Source organism: Pseudochaenichthys georgianus, unplaced genomic scaffold (assembly GCF_902827115.2).
Source record: "Pseudochaenichthys georgianus unplaced genomic scaffold, fPseGeo1.2 scaffold_1526_arrow_ctg1, whole genome shotgun sequence".
Classification (NCBI taxonomy): domain Eukaryota; kingdom Metazoa; phylum Chordata; class Actinopteri; order Perciformes; family Channichthyidae; genus Pseudochaenichthys; species Pseudochaenichthys georgianus.
In genome coordinates this window covers 1-16,706 of record NW_027262363.1, presented here as the reverse complement: position 1 = coordinate 16,706, position 16,706 = coordinate 1, and the positions used below count along the sequence as shown (strand labels likewise).

The 16,706-nt window shown below is 51.6% G+C and overlaps 1 protein-coding gene across 1 annotated transcript in view; it reads left to right on the top strand.

The window, feature by feature from the left end:
* Nucleotides 1-15,205, top strand: part of LOC117441162 (collagen alpha-4(IV) chain-like) — a gene marked incomplete at its 5' end in the record, with an annotated part of 29,502 nt that extends 14,297 nt beyond the window's left edge. Inside the window, 12 exons of the mRNA XM_034077367.1 lie at nt 4,606-4,766; nt 4,874-4,946; nt 5,030-5,136; nt 5,378-5,561; nt 5,752-5,820; nt 7,370-7,477; nt 7,712-7,780; nt 7,871-8,020; nt 9,313-9,474; nt 10,795-10,962; nt 11,554-11,697; nt 15,066-15,205. Coding sequence (XP_033933258.1) covers nt 4,606-4,766; nt 4,874-4,946; nt 5,030-5,136; nt 5,378-5,561; nt 5,752-5,820; nt 7,370-7,477; nt 7,712-7,780; nt 7,871-8,020; nt 9,313-9,474; nt 10,795-10,962; nt 11,554-11,697; nt 15,066-15,205 — 1,535 coding nt within the window. The remainder of the gene's footprint in view (nt 1-4,605; nt 4,767-4,873; nt 4,947-5,029; nt 5,137-5,377; nt 5,562-5,751; nt 5,821-7,369; nt 7,478-7,711; nt 7,781-7,870; nt 8,021-9,312; nt 9,475-10,794; nt 10,963-11,553; nt 11,698-15,065) is intronic.
* Between the last annotated feature and the right edge of the window lie 1,501 nt (nt 15,206-16,706).

Sequence of the window (16,706 nt, the reverse complement as noted above, 5' to 3'; positions counted from 1 at the left end):
CTGACTGGCTGACTGACTGACTGACTGGCTGACTGACTGACTGGCTGACTGACTGACTGACTGGCTGACTGGCTGACTGGCTGACTGGCTGACTGGCTGACTGGCTGACTGACTGACTGACTGACTGGCTGACTGACTGGCTGACTGACTGACTGACTGACTGACTGGCTGACTGACTGGCTGACTGACTGACTGACTGGCTGACTGGCTGACTGACTGACTGGCTGACTGACTGACTGACTGACTGACTGACTGGCTGACTGGCTGACTGACTGGCTGACTGGCTGACTGACTGGCTGACTGACTGACTGACTGACTGGCTGACTGACTGACTGACTGGCTGGCTGACTGACTGGCTGACTGGCTGACTGACTGACTGACTGACTGGCTGACTGACTGGCTGACTGACTGACTGACTGACTGACTGACTGGCTGACTGACTGGCTGACTGACTGACTGACTGACTGGCTGACAGACTGACTGGCTGACTGACTGGCTGACTGACTGACTGACAGACTGACTGGCTGACTGACTGGCTGACTGACTGACTGACTGACTGGCTGACTGACTGACTGACTGACTGGCTGACTGACTGACTGACTGACTGGCTGACTGACTGACTGACTGACTGAGTGACTGGCTGACTGACTGGCTGACTGGCTGACTGACTGACTGACTGGCTGACTGACTGACTGACTGACTGACTGACTGGCTGACTGACTGACTGACTGGCTGACTGGCTGACTGGCTGACTGACTGACTGGCTGACTGGCTGACTGACTGACTGACTGACTGACTGACTGACTGGCTGGCTGACTGACTGACTGACTGGCTGACTGACTGACTGATTGACTGACTGGCTGACTGGCTGACTGACTGACTGACTGACTGGCTGACTGGCTGACTGACTGACTGGCTGACTGACTGACTGACTGACTGACTGACTGACTGAGTTAATTCAGCTTTACAAACAAATCAAAACACTTAAGGGATGAACGTTATGATTCATTGTCAATGTTCAAGTCTTTACATCCCACAAAAAAACTCAAATCTAGACATGTGGTCCATCCATCCATCTTCTCCCCTGCTCCGTGGTCGGGTCTCGGGGGTATCAGTTCCAGCAGAGAGCCCCAAACTTCCTTTCCCCTCATCAACCAGCTCTGATTGGGGGGTCCCAAGGCGCTCCCAGGCCAGCGAAGAGATATAGTCCCTCCACCTGGTCCTAGGTCTACCCCTCGGTCTCCTCCCAGCTGGACGTGCCTGGAACACCTCCCTAGGGAGGCGCCCAGGTGGCATCCTAACTAGGTGCCCGAACCACCTCAACTGGCTCCTTTCGAGTGGCTCAACTCCGAGTCCCTCCCTGATGACCGAACTTCTCACCTTATCCCTAAGGGAGACGCCAGCCACCCGGTGGAGGAAACCCATCTCGGCCGCTTGTATCCGCGGTCTCGTTCTTTCGGTCATGACCCATCCTTCATGACCGTAGGAGAGGGTAGGAACGAAAATGGCCCGGTAGACAGAGAGCTTTGCCTTCTGGCTCAGCTCCCTTTTCGTCACACGGTGCGGTAAAGCGACTGCAGTACCGCTCCCGCTGCTCCGATTCTCCGGCCCATCTCACGCTCCATTGTTCCCTCCCTCGAGAACAAGACCCCGAGATACTTGAACTCCTTCCCTTGGGGTAAGGACTCATTCCCTACTTGGAGTGGACAGTCCATCGGTTTCCTGCTGAGAACCATGGCCTCAGATTTGGAGGTGCTGATCCTCATCCCAGCCGCTTCACACTCGGTGGTGAACCGATCCAGTGAGTGCTGAAGGTCGCAGACCGATGAAGCCATCAGAACCACATCATCTGCAGAAAGCAGTGGTGCAATCCTTAGTCCACCGAACTGCAGACCCCCTCCCCACGACTACGCCTCGAAATCCGATCCATGTATATTACAAACAGGATTGGTGACAAAGCGCAGCCCTGGCGGAGGCCAACCCTCACCGGAAATGGGTCCGACTTACTGCCGAGGACCCGGACTCAGCTCTCGCTTTGGGAGTACAGAGATTGGATGGCCCTGAGTAGAGACCCCCTCCCCCCATACTCCCGCAGCACCTCCCACAGTAACTCCCTGGGAACCCGGTCATACGCCTTCTCCAAGTCTACAAAACACATGTAGACCGGATAAGCGTACTCCCAGGCCCCCTCCAGGATCCTTGCGAGAGTAAAAAGCTGATCCGTCATTCCACGACCAGGACGGAATCCGCATTGTTCCTCCTCAATCTGAGGTTCCACAATCGGCCTGACCCTCCTCTCGAGTACCTTGGAGTAAACTTTCCCGGGGAGGCTGAGTAGTGTGATGCCTCTGTGATTGGCACACACCCTCTGATCCCCACCCCAGTCTGCCACTCCTTCGGTACTGTTTCCGACTTCCACGCAACGTTGATGAGACGTGTCAACCATGACAGTCCCTCAACACCCAGAGCCTTCAGCATCTCCGGGCGGATCTCATCCACCCCCGGGGCTTTGCCACTGTGGAGACGACCTCAGTGACCTCCCCCCGGGAGATTGGCGTTGATCCCCCGTCATACTCCAGCTCTGCCTCTAACATAGAGGGCGGAGTTGTCGGGTTCAGGAGTTCCTCAAAGTGTTCCTTCCAACGCCCCAACACTCCATCAGTTGAGGTCAACAACGTCCCATCCTTACTGTACACAGCTTGGATGGTTCCCTGCTTCCCCCTCCTGAGGTGTCGGACAGTTTTCCAGAACAACTTTGGTGCCGCCCGAAAGTCCTTCTCCATGTCTTCTCCGAACTTCTCCCACACCCGCTGCTTTGCCTCGGCCACGGATGAGGCTGCTGCCCTTCGGGCCTGTCGGTACCTTGCACCTGCCTCGGGAGTCCCCCTGGATAACAAATCCCTGAAGGCCTCCTTCTTCAGTCGGACGGCTTCCCTGACCACCGGTGTCCACCAGGAGGTTCGAGGGTTACCGCCCCTTGAGGCACCTAAGACCTTGAGACCACAGCTCCCCACCGCGGCTTCGGCAATAGAGGCTTTGAACACCGACCACTCTGGTTCAATGTCCCCAACCTCCACAGGAATGCCCGAAAAGCTCCGCCGGAGGTGTGAGTTGAAGGCCTCCTGAACTTGGGCCTCCTCCAGACGTTCCCAGTTCACCCGGACTACACGTTTGGGCTTACCGGGTCTCTCCAGAGGCTTCCCCCGCCACTCGACCCAACTCACCACCAGATGGTGATCAGTTGACAACTCCGCCCCTCTCTTTACCCGAGTGTCCAAAACATACGGCCTCAGGTCCGATGATACGATAACGAAATCGATCATGGACCTTCTGCCTAGGGTGCTCTGGTACCACGTACACTTATGAGCATCCTTATGCTCGAACATGGTGTTTGTTATGGCCAATCCATGACTAGCACAGAAGTCCAGTAACAAACCACCACTCCGGTTCAGATCAGGGGGGCCGTTCCTCCCAATCACGCCACTCCAAGTGTCTCCATCATTGCCCTTCAGGAGCCCCATACAGGACTCTTTCCAGGGTCTCCAAGAAGGCCGTATACTCTGAACTGCTGTTGGGTGCATAAGCACACACAACAGTCAGAGTTCCCCCCCATAACCCGCAGGCGTAGGGAGGCGACCCTCTCGTCCACTGGGGTAAACTCCAACAACGAAGCACCCAACCGGGGACTTGTGAGTATCCCCACACCCGCCCGGCGCCTCACACCTTGAGCAACTCCGGAGAAGAATAGAGTCCAACCCCTATCCAGAAGTAAGGTTCCAGAGCCGACGCTGTGCGTAGAGGTGAGCCCAACCAGATCCAACTGGTACCGCTCCACCTCCCGCACAAGCTCCGGCTCCTTCCCCCCAGAGAGGTGACGTTCCACGTCCCCAAAGCCAGCTTCTGCCGCCCGGGTCTGGTCCGTCGAGACCCTCCGCTTTCACTGCCACCCGTCTGGCAGCGCACCCGACCCCATCGATGTTTCCCGTAGGTGGTGGGCCCGCGGGAGGGAGAAGCGGAGGTGTTGCCCACGTTGCCTTTTCGGGCTGGGCCGGGCTCCGTGGCAAGCCCGGCAACCAGACGCTCGCCGACGAGTCCTCCTTCTGGGCCTGGCTCCAGAAGGGGACCCCGGGCTTCCTCCGGGCCGGGTATCCTCACTTCCTGTGTCGTCTTTCATGAGGTCTTTTGAACCACTCTTAGTCTGGCCCCTTGCCTGAGACCAATCTGCCATGGGAGACCCTACCAGGAACACAAGGTTCCAGACAACACAGCCCCCAGGGTCATCAGGGCACACAAACCTCTCCACCACGGCAAGGTGCTGGTTCTTCAGAGAGGCTGGGGACAAATCCCTGAAATAATTTGCTCAATGTTACAAAAAAGTAATTTAATGAAACATTTTATATGACAAAAAACATCACTTTCAAAACCACATATGCATGTGTTCCACTCCTCACTCCTTCAAAATAACATATATGGGAAAAAGGTGATTTTATGAACACAAAAACAATTTTTTTATAATTTATGCAAGAACGGTAAAGAACACAGGCTCCAGCACGTTTCCCTGAGGAACTCCACATGTTATTGACTTAATCTCACTGTGTGTTTCAGGTGGTTCTGGAGGCTGTGATTGTGGCCCCCCCATTGTGATGAAGGGCCTCCCTGGACCGGAGGGTGATCAGGGGTCTCCAGGATATTCAGGAACATCAGGGGCAACGGGGCTGAGAGGAGAGAAAGGTTTACCTGGAGACACAGGAGTACGCGGAGAACAGGTAAGCAACTAAATAAACAGGGTGATTGACTGAATGACCGACTGGATGGGCGGTCGGTCGGTCGGTCGGTCGAATGTTCGATAGATTAATTGATGTTTTGTTTTTAGGGTTTGGGGGGATTTCCAGGCGTCGTAGGGTTCAAAGGTCAGAAGGGATATTTCATTGTGGTAGATTTTAAAGGTGAGTTCAAACATTTAACTTAACTTATCAAGCACAATGTCATGTCAGCGTATGAATGATTTTGATTGGACTTTTGTCTCCAGGTGAGAAAGGGAACCTGGGCCAGCACGGCCTTCCAGGCAGACAAGGGTTCTCAGGGGGGAGAGGCCTCGATGGACTCCCAGGGGCCTCCGGAGACCCCGGCCCCCAGGTCAGTTACACACTCCTGATATCTAACGTCTTTTTTTTACATGGCTGTGAAATAATTTCCTTCAAACAATTGTATTTAATTTTCATCAAAATGTACCTTCACCCATTGCTAAGTTTCATTTAAGTTCTTTGGACACCATTTCCTCCCAACTTGTAGCGAAAGGCCATAGTGTAAACCCAGACTTGGTGCCTTTACTGTTGGCTATCCTTTAATGATTTCTCTGTCTTCTGTTTCTCCTCAGGGCGAAGGTTTCCCCAGTCCTCCTGGAGACAGAGGCCACACTGGTTACCCGGGAACCAAAGGGTCACCCGGACCTTCAGGGCCCCCGGGGCGAGATGTAGTCGGAGCAGTAGGACAGCGAGGGCCCCCTGGAGACTCAGGACCACAAGGACTCCCTGGCCCCCCGGGGCCGAAGGGGGTTATAGGTACATATTTTAAGCCATGTTTTATTATCTTGATTTATGATCAAACATGGGGACGTTTCTCAGAAGTAGGATCCATATTTTTCTTACAGATGCAAACTAAACACATATTATTACTTCCGTCCAAAAATTATCGTACAAATACGATAATTTTTGTACATCTGACCATTGTTGACTCCTCCTCTTCCTGCAGGTGACACTCTGCCCTGTGTACCCAGAAACCCTGGCGCCCCCGGAGAGAAAGGAGACACTGGAAATGCAGGTAAGCATCACCTTTACACCTGTCTGTCTGCTCACCTGTCTGTCTGCTCACCTGTCTGTCTACTCTCACCTGTCTGTCTGCTCACCTGTCTGTTTACTCTCACCTGTCTGTCTACTCTCACCTGTCTGTCTGCTCACCTGTCTGTTTACTCTCACCTGTCTGTCTACTCTCACCTGTCTGTCTGCTCACCTGTCTGTCTGCTCACCTGTCTGTTTACTCTCACCTGTCTGTCTACTCTCACCTGTCTGTCTACTCACCTGTCTGTCTACTCTCACCTGTCTGTCTGCTCACCTGTCTGTTTACTCACACCTGTCTGTCTACTCTCACCTGTCTGTCTACTCACCTGTCTGTTTACTCTCACCTGTCTGTTTACTCTCACCTGTCTGTCTACTCTCACCTGTCTGTCTACTCACCTGTCTGTCTACTCTCACCTGTCTGTCTGCTCACCTGTCTGTTTACTCACACCTGTCTGTCTACTCACCTGTCTGTCTACTCTCACCTGTCTGTCTACTCTCACCTGTCTGTGTGCTCACCTGTCTGTCTACTCTCACCTGTCTGTCTGCTCACCTGTCTGTTTACTCTCACCTGTCTGTGTGCTCACCTGTCTGTCTACTCTCACCTGTCTGTTTACTCACACCTGTCTGTCTACTCACCTGTCTGTCTACTCTCACCTGTCTGTCTACTCACCTGTCTGTCTGCTCTCACCTGTCTGTCTACTCACCTGTCTGTCTACTCTCACCTGTCTGTCTGCTCACCTGTCTGTTTACTCACCTGTCTGTCTGCTCACCTGTCTGTTTACTCACACCTGTCTGTCTACTCACCTGTCTGTCTACTCTCACCTGTCTGTCTACTCTCACCTGTCTGTGTGCTCACCTGTCTGTCTACTCTCACCTGTCTGTTTACTCACACCTGTCTGTCTACTCACCTGTCTGTCTACTCTCACCTGTCTGTGTGCTCACCTGTCTGTCTACTCTCACCTGTCTGTGTGCTCACCTGTCTGTCTACTCACCTGTCTGTCTACTCTCACCTGTCTGTCTACTCACCTGTCTGTCTACTCTCACCTGTCTGTCTACTCTCACCTGTCTGTCTACTCTCACCTGTCTGTGTGCTCACCTGTCTGTCTACTCTCACCTGTCTGTGTGCTCACCTGTCTGTCTACTCTCACCTGTCTGTGTGCTCACCTGTCTGTCTACTCTCACCTGTCTGTCTACTCTCACCTGTCTGTCTACTCTCACCTGTCTGTCTACTCTCACCTGTCTGTCTGCTCACCTGTCTGTTTACTCACACCTGTCTGTCTACTCTCACCTGTCTGTCTACTCTCACCTGTCTGTCTACTCACCTGTCTGTCTACTCTCACCTGTCTGTCTGCTCTCACCTGTCTGTCTGTCTACTCACCTGTCTGTCTACTCTCACCTGTCTGTCTACTCTCACCTGTCTGTCTACTCACCTGTCTGTCTACTCTCACCTGTCTGTCTGTCTACTCACCTGTCTGTTTACTCACCTGTCTGTCTCACTTCCTGTCTGTCTCACTTCCTGTCTGTCTCTCCAGGGTACCCAGGTTTCTCGGGTCCTCAAGGTTTTCGTGGCATCACCGGACCTGATGGAGCTAAAGGAGACAAAGGACAGTTTGGACTGCCTGGTCTACCTGGACGACAAGGTACCTGTACCACACCTGTACCACACCTGTACCACACCTGTACCACACCTGTACCACACCTGTACCACACCTGTAACACACCTGTACCTCACCTGTACCACACCTGTACCTCACCTGTACCTCACCTGTACCTCACCTGTACCTCACCTGTACCTCACCTGTACCACACCTGTACCTCACCTGTACCTCACCTGTACCTCACCTGTCCTTCACACACCTGCTCTCCTCCTGCAGGACCCCCAGGTGTGGTTGGAGACCCCGGCGATGAAGGCCGAGAAGGCTTCAGTTATGACGGAGACCCAGGTGCACTCATCGTTCTGTACCTGCTTTACTCAGACCATGTATGATATGATGGTGATGTGGAGACAAGCTGCTCACCTGTGTGTCCACCAGGCTCTCCGGGGGTCCCAGGCTCTTCTGGACTCAGCGGGCCAGCAGGAGATTCTGCTGTCGGGCCCTCAGGACCAATCGGATTTCCCGGGCCGTTGGGCTCTCAGGGGCCCAAAGGAGTGCCCGGACCCCCCGGCACCAACGGACTGCCAGGTGAAATACTGCACCTGAATACACTCGAACACATCTGGTGTGTCCATCACCTGCTCGGAGTCATTCTGTATTGCTGTCCACAAATACACTGTTACTAAGGACATGACTCTGAAGTGTCCTGCTCCAACCCCAAACAGGTCCTTGTAGCCCCCCCCCTCTCTTCCAGCTGTTACTAAGGACATGTCTCTGAAGTGTCCTGCTCCAACCCCAAACAGGTCCTTGTAGCCCCCCCCCCTCTTCCAGCTGTTACTAAGGACATGTCTCTGAAGTGTCCTGCTCCAAACCCCAAACAGGTCCTTGTAGCCCCCCCCCCCTCTCTCTCCCAGCTGTTACTAAGGACATGTCTCTGAAGTGTCCTGCTCCAAACCCCAAACAGGTCCTTGTAGCCCCCCCCCCCTCTCTCTCCCAGCTGTTACTAAGGACATGTCTCTGAAGTGTCCTGCTCCAAACCCCAAACAGGTCCTTGTAGCCCCCCCCCCTCTCTTCCAGCTGTTACTAAGGACATGACTCTGAAGTGTCCTGCTCCAAACCCCAAACAGATCCTTGTAGCCCCCCCCCTCTCTTCCAGCTGTTACTAAGGACATGTCTCTGAAGTGTCCTGCTCCAACCCCCAAACAGGTCCTTGTAGCCCCCCCCCCCCTCTTCCAGCTGTTACTAAGGACATGTCTCTGAAGTGTCCTGCTCCAAACCCCAAACAGGTCCTTGTAGCCCCCCCCCCCTCCTCCACCTGACACACGGGACACATGTTGACGTGGGAAAGACGGGGACACATGTTGATGTGGGAAAGACGGGGACACATGTTGATGTGGGAAAGACGGGGACACATGTTGATGTGGGAAAGACGGGGACACATGTTGATGTGGGAAAGACGGGGACACATGTTGACGTGGGAAAGACGGGGACACATGTTGATGTGGGAAAGACGGGGACACATGTTGACGTGGGAAAGACGGGGACACATGTTGATGTGGGAAAGACGGGGACACATGTTGACGTGGGAAAGACGGGGACACATGTTGATGTGGGAAAGACGGGGACACATGTTGATGTGGGAAAGACAGGGACACATGTTGATGTGGGAAATACGGGGACACATGTTGACGTGGGAAAGACGGGGACACATGTTGATGTGGGAAATACGGGGACACATGTTGACGTGGGAAAGACGGGGACACATGTTGATGTGGGAAAGACGTCACAAAGCGCTTTTTGCACGATCGAGACCTTCGTGTCCAAAACGGTAAAAAGTCAGATCTGTGAAATGTGTATCTTTGCTTCCTGTGTTCGTCCAGGAGTCCTGGGTCTGGCTGGAGGTCCTGGAGTGCAGGGCCAGAGAGGACAGGATGGGGCTGCTGGTGTCCCCGGCCCTCAGGGGCCCACGTCTACCCGCTGCGAGGCAGGAGCACCCGGGCCAGGGGGCCTCTTCGGCCCTCAGGGACCCAGAGGACCCCCAGGTAAACGCTACTGAACATGGCATCACATCTCAGCTGGCAGACGCTGCAGTACGTGCCTCCAGCCACTAGGGCACCGAGCACGAGGCACGCAGGCACTTCAGTCTGAAGCGCTCGCACACTACTCCCATACGTAGAGACTTCGCTGGGCGAGGGGCGGGCGAGGGGCGGGCGCATGCAGCGGCAGCACGTGGTGACTGTAAACCATAAAGGCGCCTTCAGATGTAAACCGCGTCCTTAGACATCGACGCTACTGTCCTCCCTGATTGATCTGGAGCTTCCTGTCCGCTAACCAATCACAGCATGTGACTGCGGCGTGAGTGACGGCACACGGAGGGTTGAGGGGTGGATGTGTGCTCACTAAGACCTCTTGGAAACGGAGTCGGAATAAGAACATGTGTAAGTTGTCTCTGGGAATAGCTGTGTGTCCTGTTTGCTGCCAGTTGGGTTATCATAGAAGTATTCATTAAGTGGTTCGGCACCTGGTTAGGATGCCACCTGGTTAGGATGCCACCTGGTTAGGATGCCACCTAGTTAGGATGCCACCTGGTTAGGATGCCACCTGGTTAGGATGCCACCTGGTTAGGATGCCACCTGGTTAGGATGCCACCTGGTTAGGATGCCACCTGGTTAGAATGCCACCTGGTTAGGATGCCACCTGGGCGCCTCCCTAGCGAGGTGTTCCAGGCGCGTCCAGCTGGGAGAAGACCGAGGGGTAGACCTAGGACCAGGGGGAGGGGAGCCCTCGGGACCCCCAGTCAGAGCTGGTTGATGACCCCCCCCCCGGGTTAGGGGAGAAGATGGACGTTAATCCACTTTGATGAATTTGATTGAGATGACATTAAAAGCCCGGGGGCCAAATGCGGCCCCCGCTAACTCTGAAAGTATAATGAAATATGTCCCAGTAATCAAACGTGTGCTTGTCTTATATTGTACTTCCTAAACATATGTGTAACCATAGTTACACAGTAGCACTCACGTGTTGATCAGCCCACTTTAAAATAAAATCAATTAACTTTGAAAGTGCTTCTAAGGAATGTAACTCATAAGAAAAAAGCCCAGTAACTTATTTGTATACCAAGCTTGAAATGGACCCTCCATCCTTCCTCTTGTTGTCATAGCTTCGAGAGAAAGTAGTCCCTCTGGGAGCGGTTTGTTTCTTAAAGCATATTAAAGAATCTTTTACCGACATTTGATTCATTTTAAAACGTAACGTACGAGGCGATGGACCTCCAGGGAGCGGCCCTTCGTATGTGTTCCTGTTTGTGGCCCTCGGGGAGAGCAGTGCCCCCCCCCCCTGACCTCATGTGTTTCTGTATTCAGGGTTCCTGGGGCAGGAAGGAGAGGTCGGGGAGCTCGGCCCCCCGGGTCGGGGCCCTCAGGGTCCGAAAGGGAACTCAGGAAGTCCAGGTCTCCCAGGGTACCCGGGGCCTCAGGGACCCTCCGGCCTCAGCGGAGACTCCGGCTTCCCGGAGCCAGATGGGGAGAAAGGTAAGGCCCCGCCCCCTAGGACACACCTGAGGAGACGGGGTGGTGTCGTGGCTTCCTTCCTTAGTTCCCATCACGCCACGAGACGCCTTCAACAGACGTTCAACTGGTCTCCTTTCCTTTACACTCGTGTTGCTCACAGGCGAAGAGCTGGCCTCCGACGGTTTGGACGACACTGGGCCATGCTCAAATAAAATCACAACTCTCTTTCTTTCGATGTATAACTCATAACTTTAACGACATCTTAACGGTTAAAACGGTGCCTTGATGGCGTCGTTCTGACTTCAGAGGAGGCACTGTGGGCATTGTAGTCTTTTACGCTCTGTTGACTACAGACGCCACGATTAGGTGGGAGTGTAAACGTCTGCCCTCCCTTTCAGACGTGGAATTAGATCATCTGTTTATATATCATTTGAAAGTCAATAATATTTTTGTTTATCAAGTTGATACTGCTGAAGTTCGTACGGTATCATAATTATCTGTTTCATTTCATTATTATTATTATTATTGTTTTACACTTTCAAGATAAATCAAACAAATCAAATGAATGCTCCCTGGCGACGGCTTCACAGAGATCCCCGCGCTGTGTTTCAGGTGTGACTGGACCCCGGGGCCCGGAGGGGGAGCTGGGGGCCCCTGGGCAGACCGGGGCCCTCGGGCACCCAGGGGTGAAGGGAGAGAGAGGGTTAGACGGAGTGGACGGCGGTGTGGGATGCGAGGGACCCAGAGGAGAGAGAGGTATGTCTATCCTTTATCTAACCAGGGAAAAGAGAAAGGTCTGTATCCTTCATCAAGCAGTCAGGAGAGAAAGGTCTGTATCCTTCATCAAGCAGTCAGGAGAGAAAGGTCTGTATCCTTCATCAAGCAGTCAGGAGAGAAAGGTCTGTATCCTTCATCAAGCAGTCAGGAGAGAAAGGTCTGGATCCTTCATCAAGCAGTCAGGAGAGAAAGGTCTGTATCCTTCATCAAGCAGTCAGGAGAGAAAGGTCTGGATCCTTCATCAAGCAGTCAGGAGAGAAAGGTCTGGATCCTTCATCAAGCAGTCAGGAGAGAAAGGTCTGTATCCTTCATCAAGCAGTCAGGAGAGAAAGGTCTGGATCCTTCATCAAGCAGTCAGGAGAGAAAGGTCTGGATCCTTCATCAAGCAGTCAAGAGAGAAAGGATCCTTCATCAAGCAGTCAGGAGAGAAAGGTCTGTATCCTTCATCAAGCAGTCAAGAGAGAAAGGATCCTTCATCAAGCAGTCAGGAGAGAAAGGTCTGTATCCTTCATCAAGCAGTCAGGAGAGAAAGGATCCTTCATCAAGCAGTCAGGAGAGAAAGGTCTGGATCCTTCATCAAGCAGTCAGGAGAGAAAGGTCTGGATCCTTCATCAAGCAGTCAGGAGAGAAAGGTCTGGATCCTTCATCAAGCAGTCAGGAGAGAAAGGTCTGGATCCTTCATCAAGCAGTCAGGAGAGAAAGGTCTGGATCCTTCATCAAGCAGTCAGGAGAGAAAGGTCTGGATCCTTCATCAAGCAGTCAAGAGAGAAAGGATCCTTCATCAAGCAGTCAGGAGAGAAAGGTCTGTATCCTTCATCAAGCAGTCAGGAGAGAAAGGATCCTTCATCAAGCAGTCAGGAGAGAAAGGTCTGGATCCTTCATCAAGCAGTCAGGAGAGAAAGGTCTGGATCCTTCATCAAGCAGTCAGGAGAGAAAGGTCTGGATCCTTCATCAAGCAGTCAGGAGAGAAAGGTCTGGATCCTTCATCAAGCAGTCAGGAGAGAAAGGTCTGGATCCTTCATCAAGCAGTCAGGAGAGAAAGGTCTGGATCCTTCATCAAGCAGTCAAGAGAGAAAGGTCTGGATCCTTCATCAAGCAGTCAAGAGAGAAAGGTCTGGATCCTTCATCAAGCAGTCAGGAGAGAAAGGTCTGGATCCTTCATCAAGCAGTCAGGAGAGAAAGGTCTGGATCCTTCATCAAGCAGTCAGGAGAGAAAGGTCTGTATCCTTCATCAAGCAGTCAAGAGAGAAAGGTCTGGATCCTTCATCAAGCAGTCAAGAGAGAAAGGTCTGGATCCTTCATCAAGCAGTCAGGAGAGAAAGGTCTGGATCCTTCATCAAGCAGTCAGGAGAGAAAGGTCTGGATCCTTTATCAAGCAGTCAGGAGAGAAAGGTCTGGATCCTTCATCAAGCAGTCAGGAGAGAAAGGTCTGGATCCTTCATCAAGCAGTCAGGAGAGAAAGGTCTGGATCCTTCATCAAGCAGTCTGGAGAGAAAGGTCTGTATCCTTCATCAAGCAGTCAGGAGAGAAAGGATCCTTCATCAAGCAGTCAGGAGAGAAAGGTCTGGATCCTTCATCAAGCAGTCAGGAGAGAAAGGATCCTTCATCAAGCAGTCAGGAGAGAAAGGTCTGGATCCTTCATCAAGCAGTCAGGAGAGAAAGGTCTGGATCCTTCATCAAGCAGTCAGGAGAGAAAGGTCTGGATCCTTCATCAAGCAGTCAGGAGAGAAAGGATCCTTCATCAAGCAGTCAGGAGAGAAAGGTCTGGATCCTTCATCAAGCAGTCAGGAGAGAAAGGTCTGGATCCTTCATCAAGCAGTCAGGAGAGAAAGGACTGGATCCTTCATCAAGCAGTCAGGAGAGAAAGGTCTGGATCCTTCATCAAGCAGTCAGGAGAGAAAGGTCTGGATCCTTCATCAAGCAGTCAGGAGAGAAAGGTCTGGATCCTTCATCAAGCAGTCAGGAGAGAAAGGTCTGGATCCTTCATCAAGCAGTCAGGAGAGAAAGGTCTGGATCCTTCATCAAGCAGTCAGGAGAGAAAGGTCTGGATCCTTCATCAAGCAGTCAGGAGAGAAAGGTCTGTATCCTTCATCAAGCAGTCAGGAGAGAAAGGTCTGGATCCTTCATCAAGCAGTCATGAGAGAAAGGTCTGGATCCTTCATCAAGCAGTCAGGAGAGAAAGGTCTGGATCCTTCATCAAGCAGTCAGGAGAGAAAGGTCTGGATCCTTCATCAAGCAGTCAGGAGAGAAAGGATCCTTCATCAAGCAGTCAGGAGAGAAAGGTCTGTATCCTTCATCAAGCAGTCAGGAGAGAAAGGTCTGGATCCTTCATCAAGCAGTCAGGAGAGAAAGGTCTGGATCCTTCATCAAGCAGTCAGGAGAGAAAGGTCTGGATCCTTCATCAAGCAGTCAGGAGAGAAAGGTCTGGATCCTTCATCAAGCAGTCAGGAGAGAAAGGTCTGGATCCTTCATCAAGCAGTCAGGAGAGAAAGGTCTGGATCCTTCATCAAGCAGTCAGGAGAGAAAGGTCTGGATCCTTCATCAAGCAGTCAGGAGAGAAAGGTCTGGATCCTTCATCAAGCAGTCAGGAGAGAAAGGTCTGGATCCTTCATCCAGCAGTCAAGAGAGAAAGGTCTGGATCCTTCATCAAGCAGTCAGGAGAGAAAGGTCTGGATCCTTCATCAAGCAGTCAGGAGAGAAAGGTCTGGATCCTTCATCAAGCAGTCAGGAGAGAAAGGTCTGGATCCTTCATCAAGCAGTCAGGAGAGAAAGGTCTGGATCCTTCATCAAGCAGTCAGGAGAGAAAGGTCTGGATCCTTCATCAAGCAGTCAGGAGAGAAAGGTCTGTATCCTTCATCAAGCAGTCAGGAGAGAAAGGTCTGGATCCTTCATCAAGCAGTCAGGAGAGAAAGGTCTGTATCCTTCATCAAGAGAGAAAGGTCTGGATCCTTCATCAAGCAGTCAGGAGAGAAAGGTCTGGATCCTTCATCAAGCAGTCAGGAGAGAAAGGTCTGGATCCTTCATCAAGCAGTCAGGAGAGAAAGGTCTGTATCCTTCATCAAGAGAGAAAGGTCTGGATCCTTCATCAAGCAGTCAGGAGAGAAAGGTCTGGATCCTTCATCAAGCAGTCAGGAGAGAAAGGTCTGGATCCTTCATCAAGCAGTCAGGAGAGAAAGGTCTGGATCCTTCATCAAGCAGTCAGGAGAGAAAGGTCTGGATCCTTCATCAAGCAGTCAGGAGAGAAAGGTCTGGATCCTTCATCCAGCAGTCAGGAGAGAAAGGTCTGCATCCTTCATCAAGCAGTCAGGAGAGAAAGGTCTGCATCCTAACCAGCGTGTCCCCTGCAGGCTGTAAAGGGTTCCCGGGGCCTCAAGGAGAGACACGTGGCGTCCCTATCAGAGGACAGCGAGGAGACGAGGGGGCGCCCGGATACCCCGGCTTCCCTGGACCACGAGGTAAAAGAAGAGTTCCTCTACTTCCTGTCTGAGAGAGAACAGACTAACTCTACAGACTGAGAGAACAGACTAACTCTACAGACTGAGAGAGAACAGACTAACTCTACAGACTGAGAGAACAGACTAACTCTACAGACTGAGAGAGAACAGACTAACTCTACAGACTGAGAGAACAGACTAACTCTACTGACTGAGAGAACAGACTAACTCTACAGACTGAGAGAGAACAGACTAACTCTACAGACTGAGAGAACAGACTAACTCTACAGACTGAGAGAACAGACTAACTCTACTGACTGACTGAGAGAACAGACTAACTCTACTGACTGAGAGAACAGACTAACTCTACAGACTGAGAGAACAGACTAACTCTACAGACTGAGAGAGAACAGACTAACTCTACAGACTGAGAGAGAACAGACTAACTCTACAGACTGAGAGAGAACAGACTAACTCTACAGACTGAGAGAGAACAGACTAACTCTACAGACTGAGAGAACAGACTAACTCTACAGACTGAGAGAACAGACTAACTCTACAGACTGAGAGAACAGACTAACTCTACAGACTGAGAGAACAGACTAACTCTACAGACTGAGAGAGAACAGACTAACTCTACAGACTGAGAGAGAACAGACTAACTCTACTGACTGAGAGAGAACAGACTAACTCTACAGACTGAGAGAGAACAGACTAACTCTACAGACTGAGAGAGAACAGACTAACTCTACAGACTGAGAGAGAACAGACTAACTCTACAGACTGAGAGAACAGACTAACTCTACAGACTGAGAGAACAGACTAACTCTACAGACTGAGAGAGAACAGACTAACTCTACAGACTGAGAGAACAGACTAACTCTACAGACTGAGAGAGAACAGACTAACTCTACAGACTGAGAGAGAGAACAGACTAACTCTACAGACTGAGAGAGAGAACAGACTAACTCTACAGACTGAGAGAACAGACTAACTCTACAGACTGAGAGAGAGAACAGACTAACTCTACAGACTGAGAGAACAGACTAACTCTACAGACTGAGAGAGAACAGACTAACTCTACAGACTGAGAGAACAGACTAACTCTACAGACTGAGAGAGAACAGACTAACTCTACAGACTGAGAGAGAACAGACTAACTCTACAGACTGAGAGAACAGACTAACTCTACAGACTGAGAGAGAGAACAGACTAACTCTACAGACTGAGAGAGAGAACAGACTAACTCTACAGACTGAGAGAGAACAGACTAACTCTACAGACTGAGAGAGAGAACAGACTAACTCTACAGACTGAGAGAGAACAGACTAACTCTACAGACTGAGAGAGAACAGACTAACTCTACAGACTGAGAGAACAGACTAACTCTACAGACTGAGAGAACAGACTAACTCTACAGACTGAGAGAACAGACTAACTCTACAGACTGAGAGAGAGAACAGACTAACTCTACAGACTGAGAGAGAGAACAGACTAACTCTACAGACTGAGAGAGAACAGACTAACTCTACAGACTGAGAGAGAACAGACTAA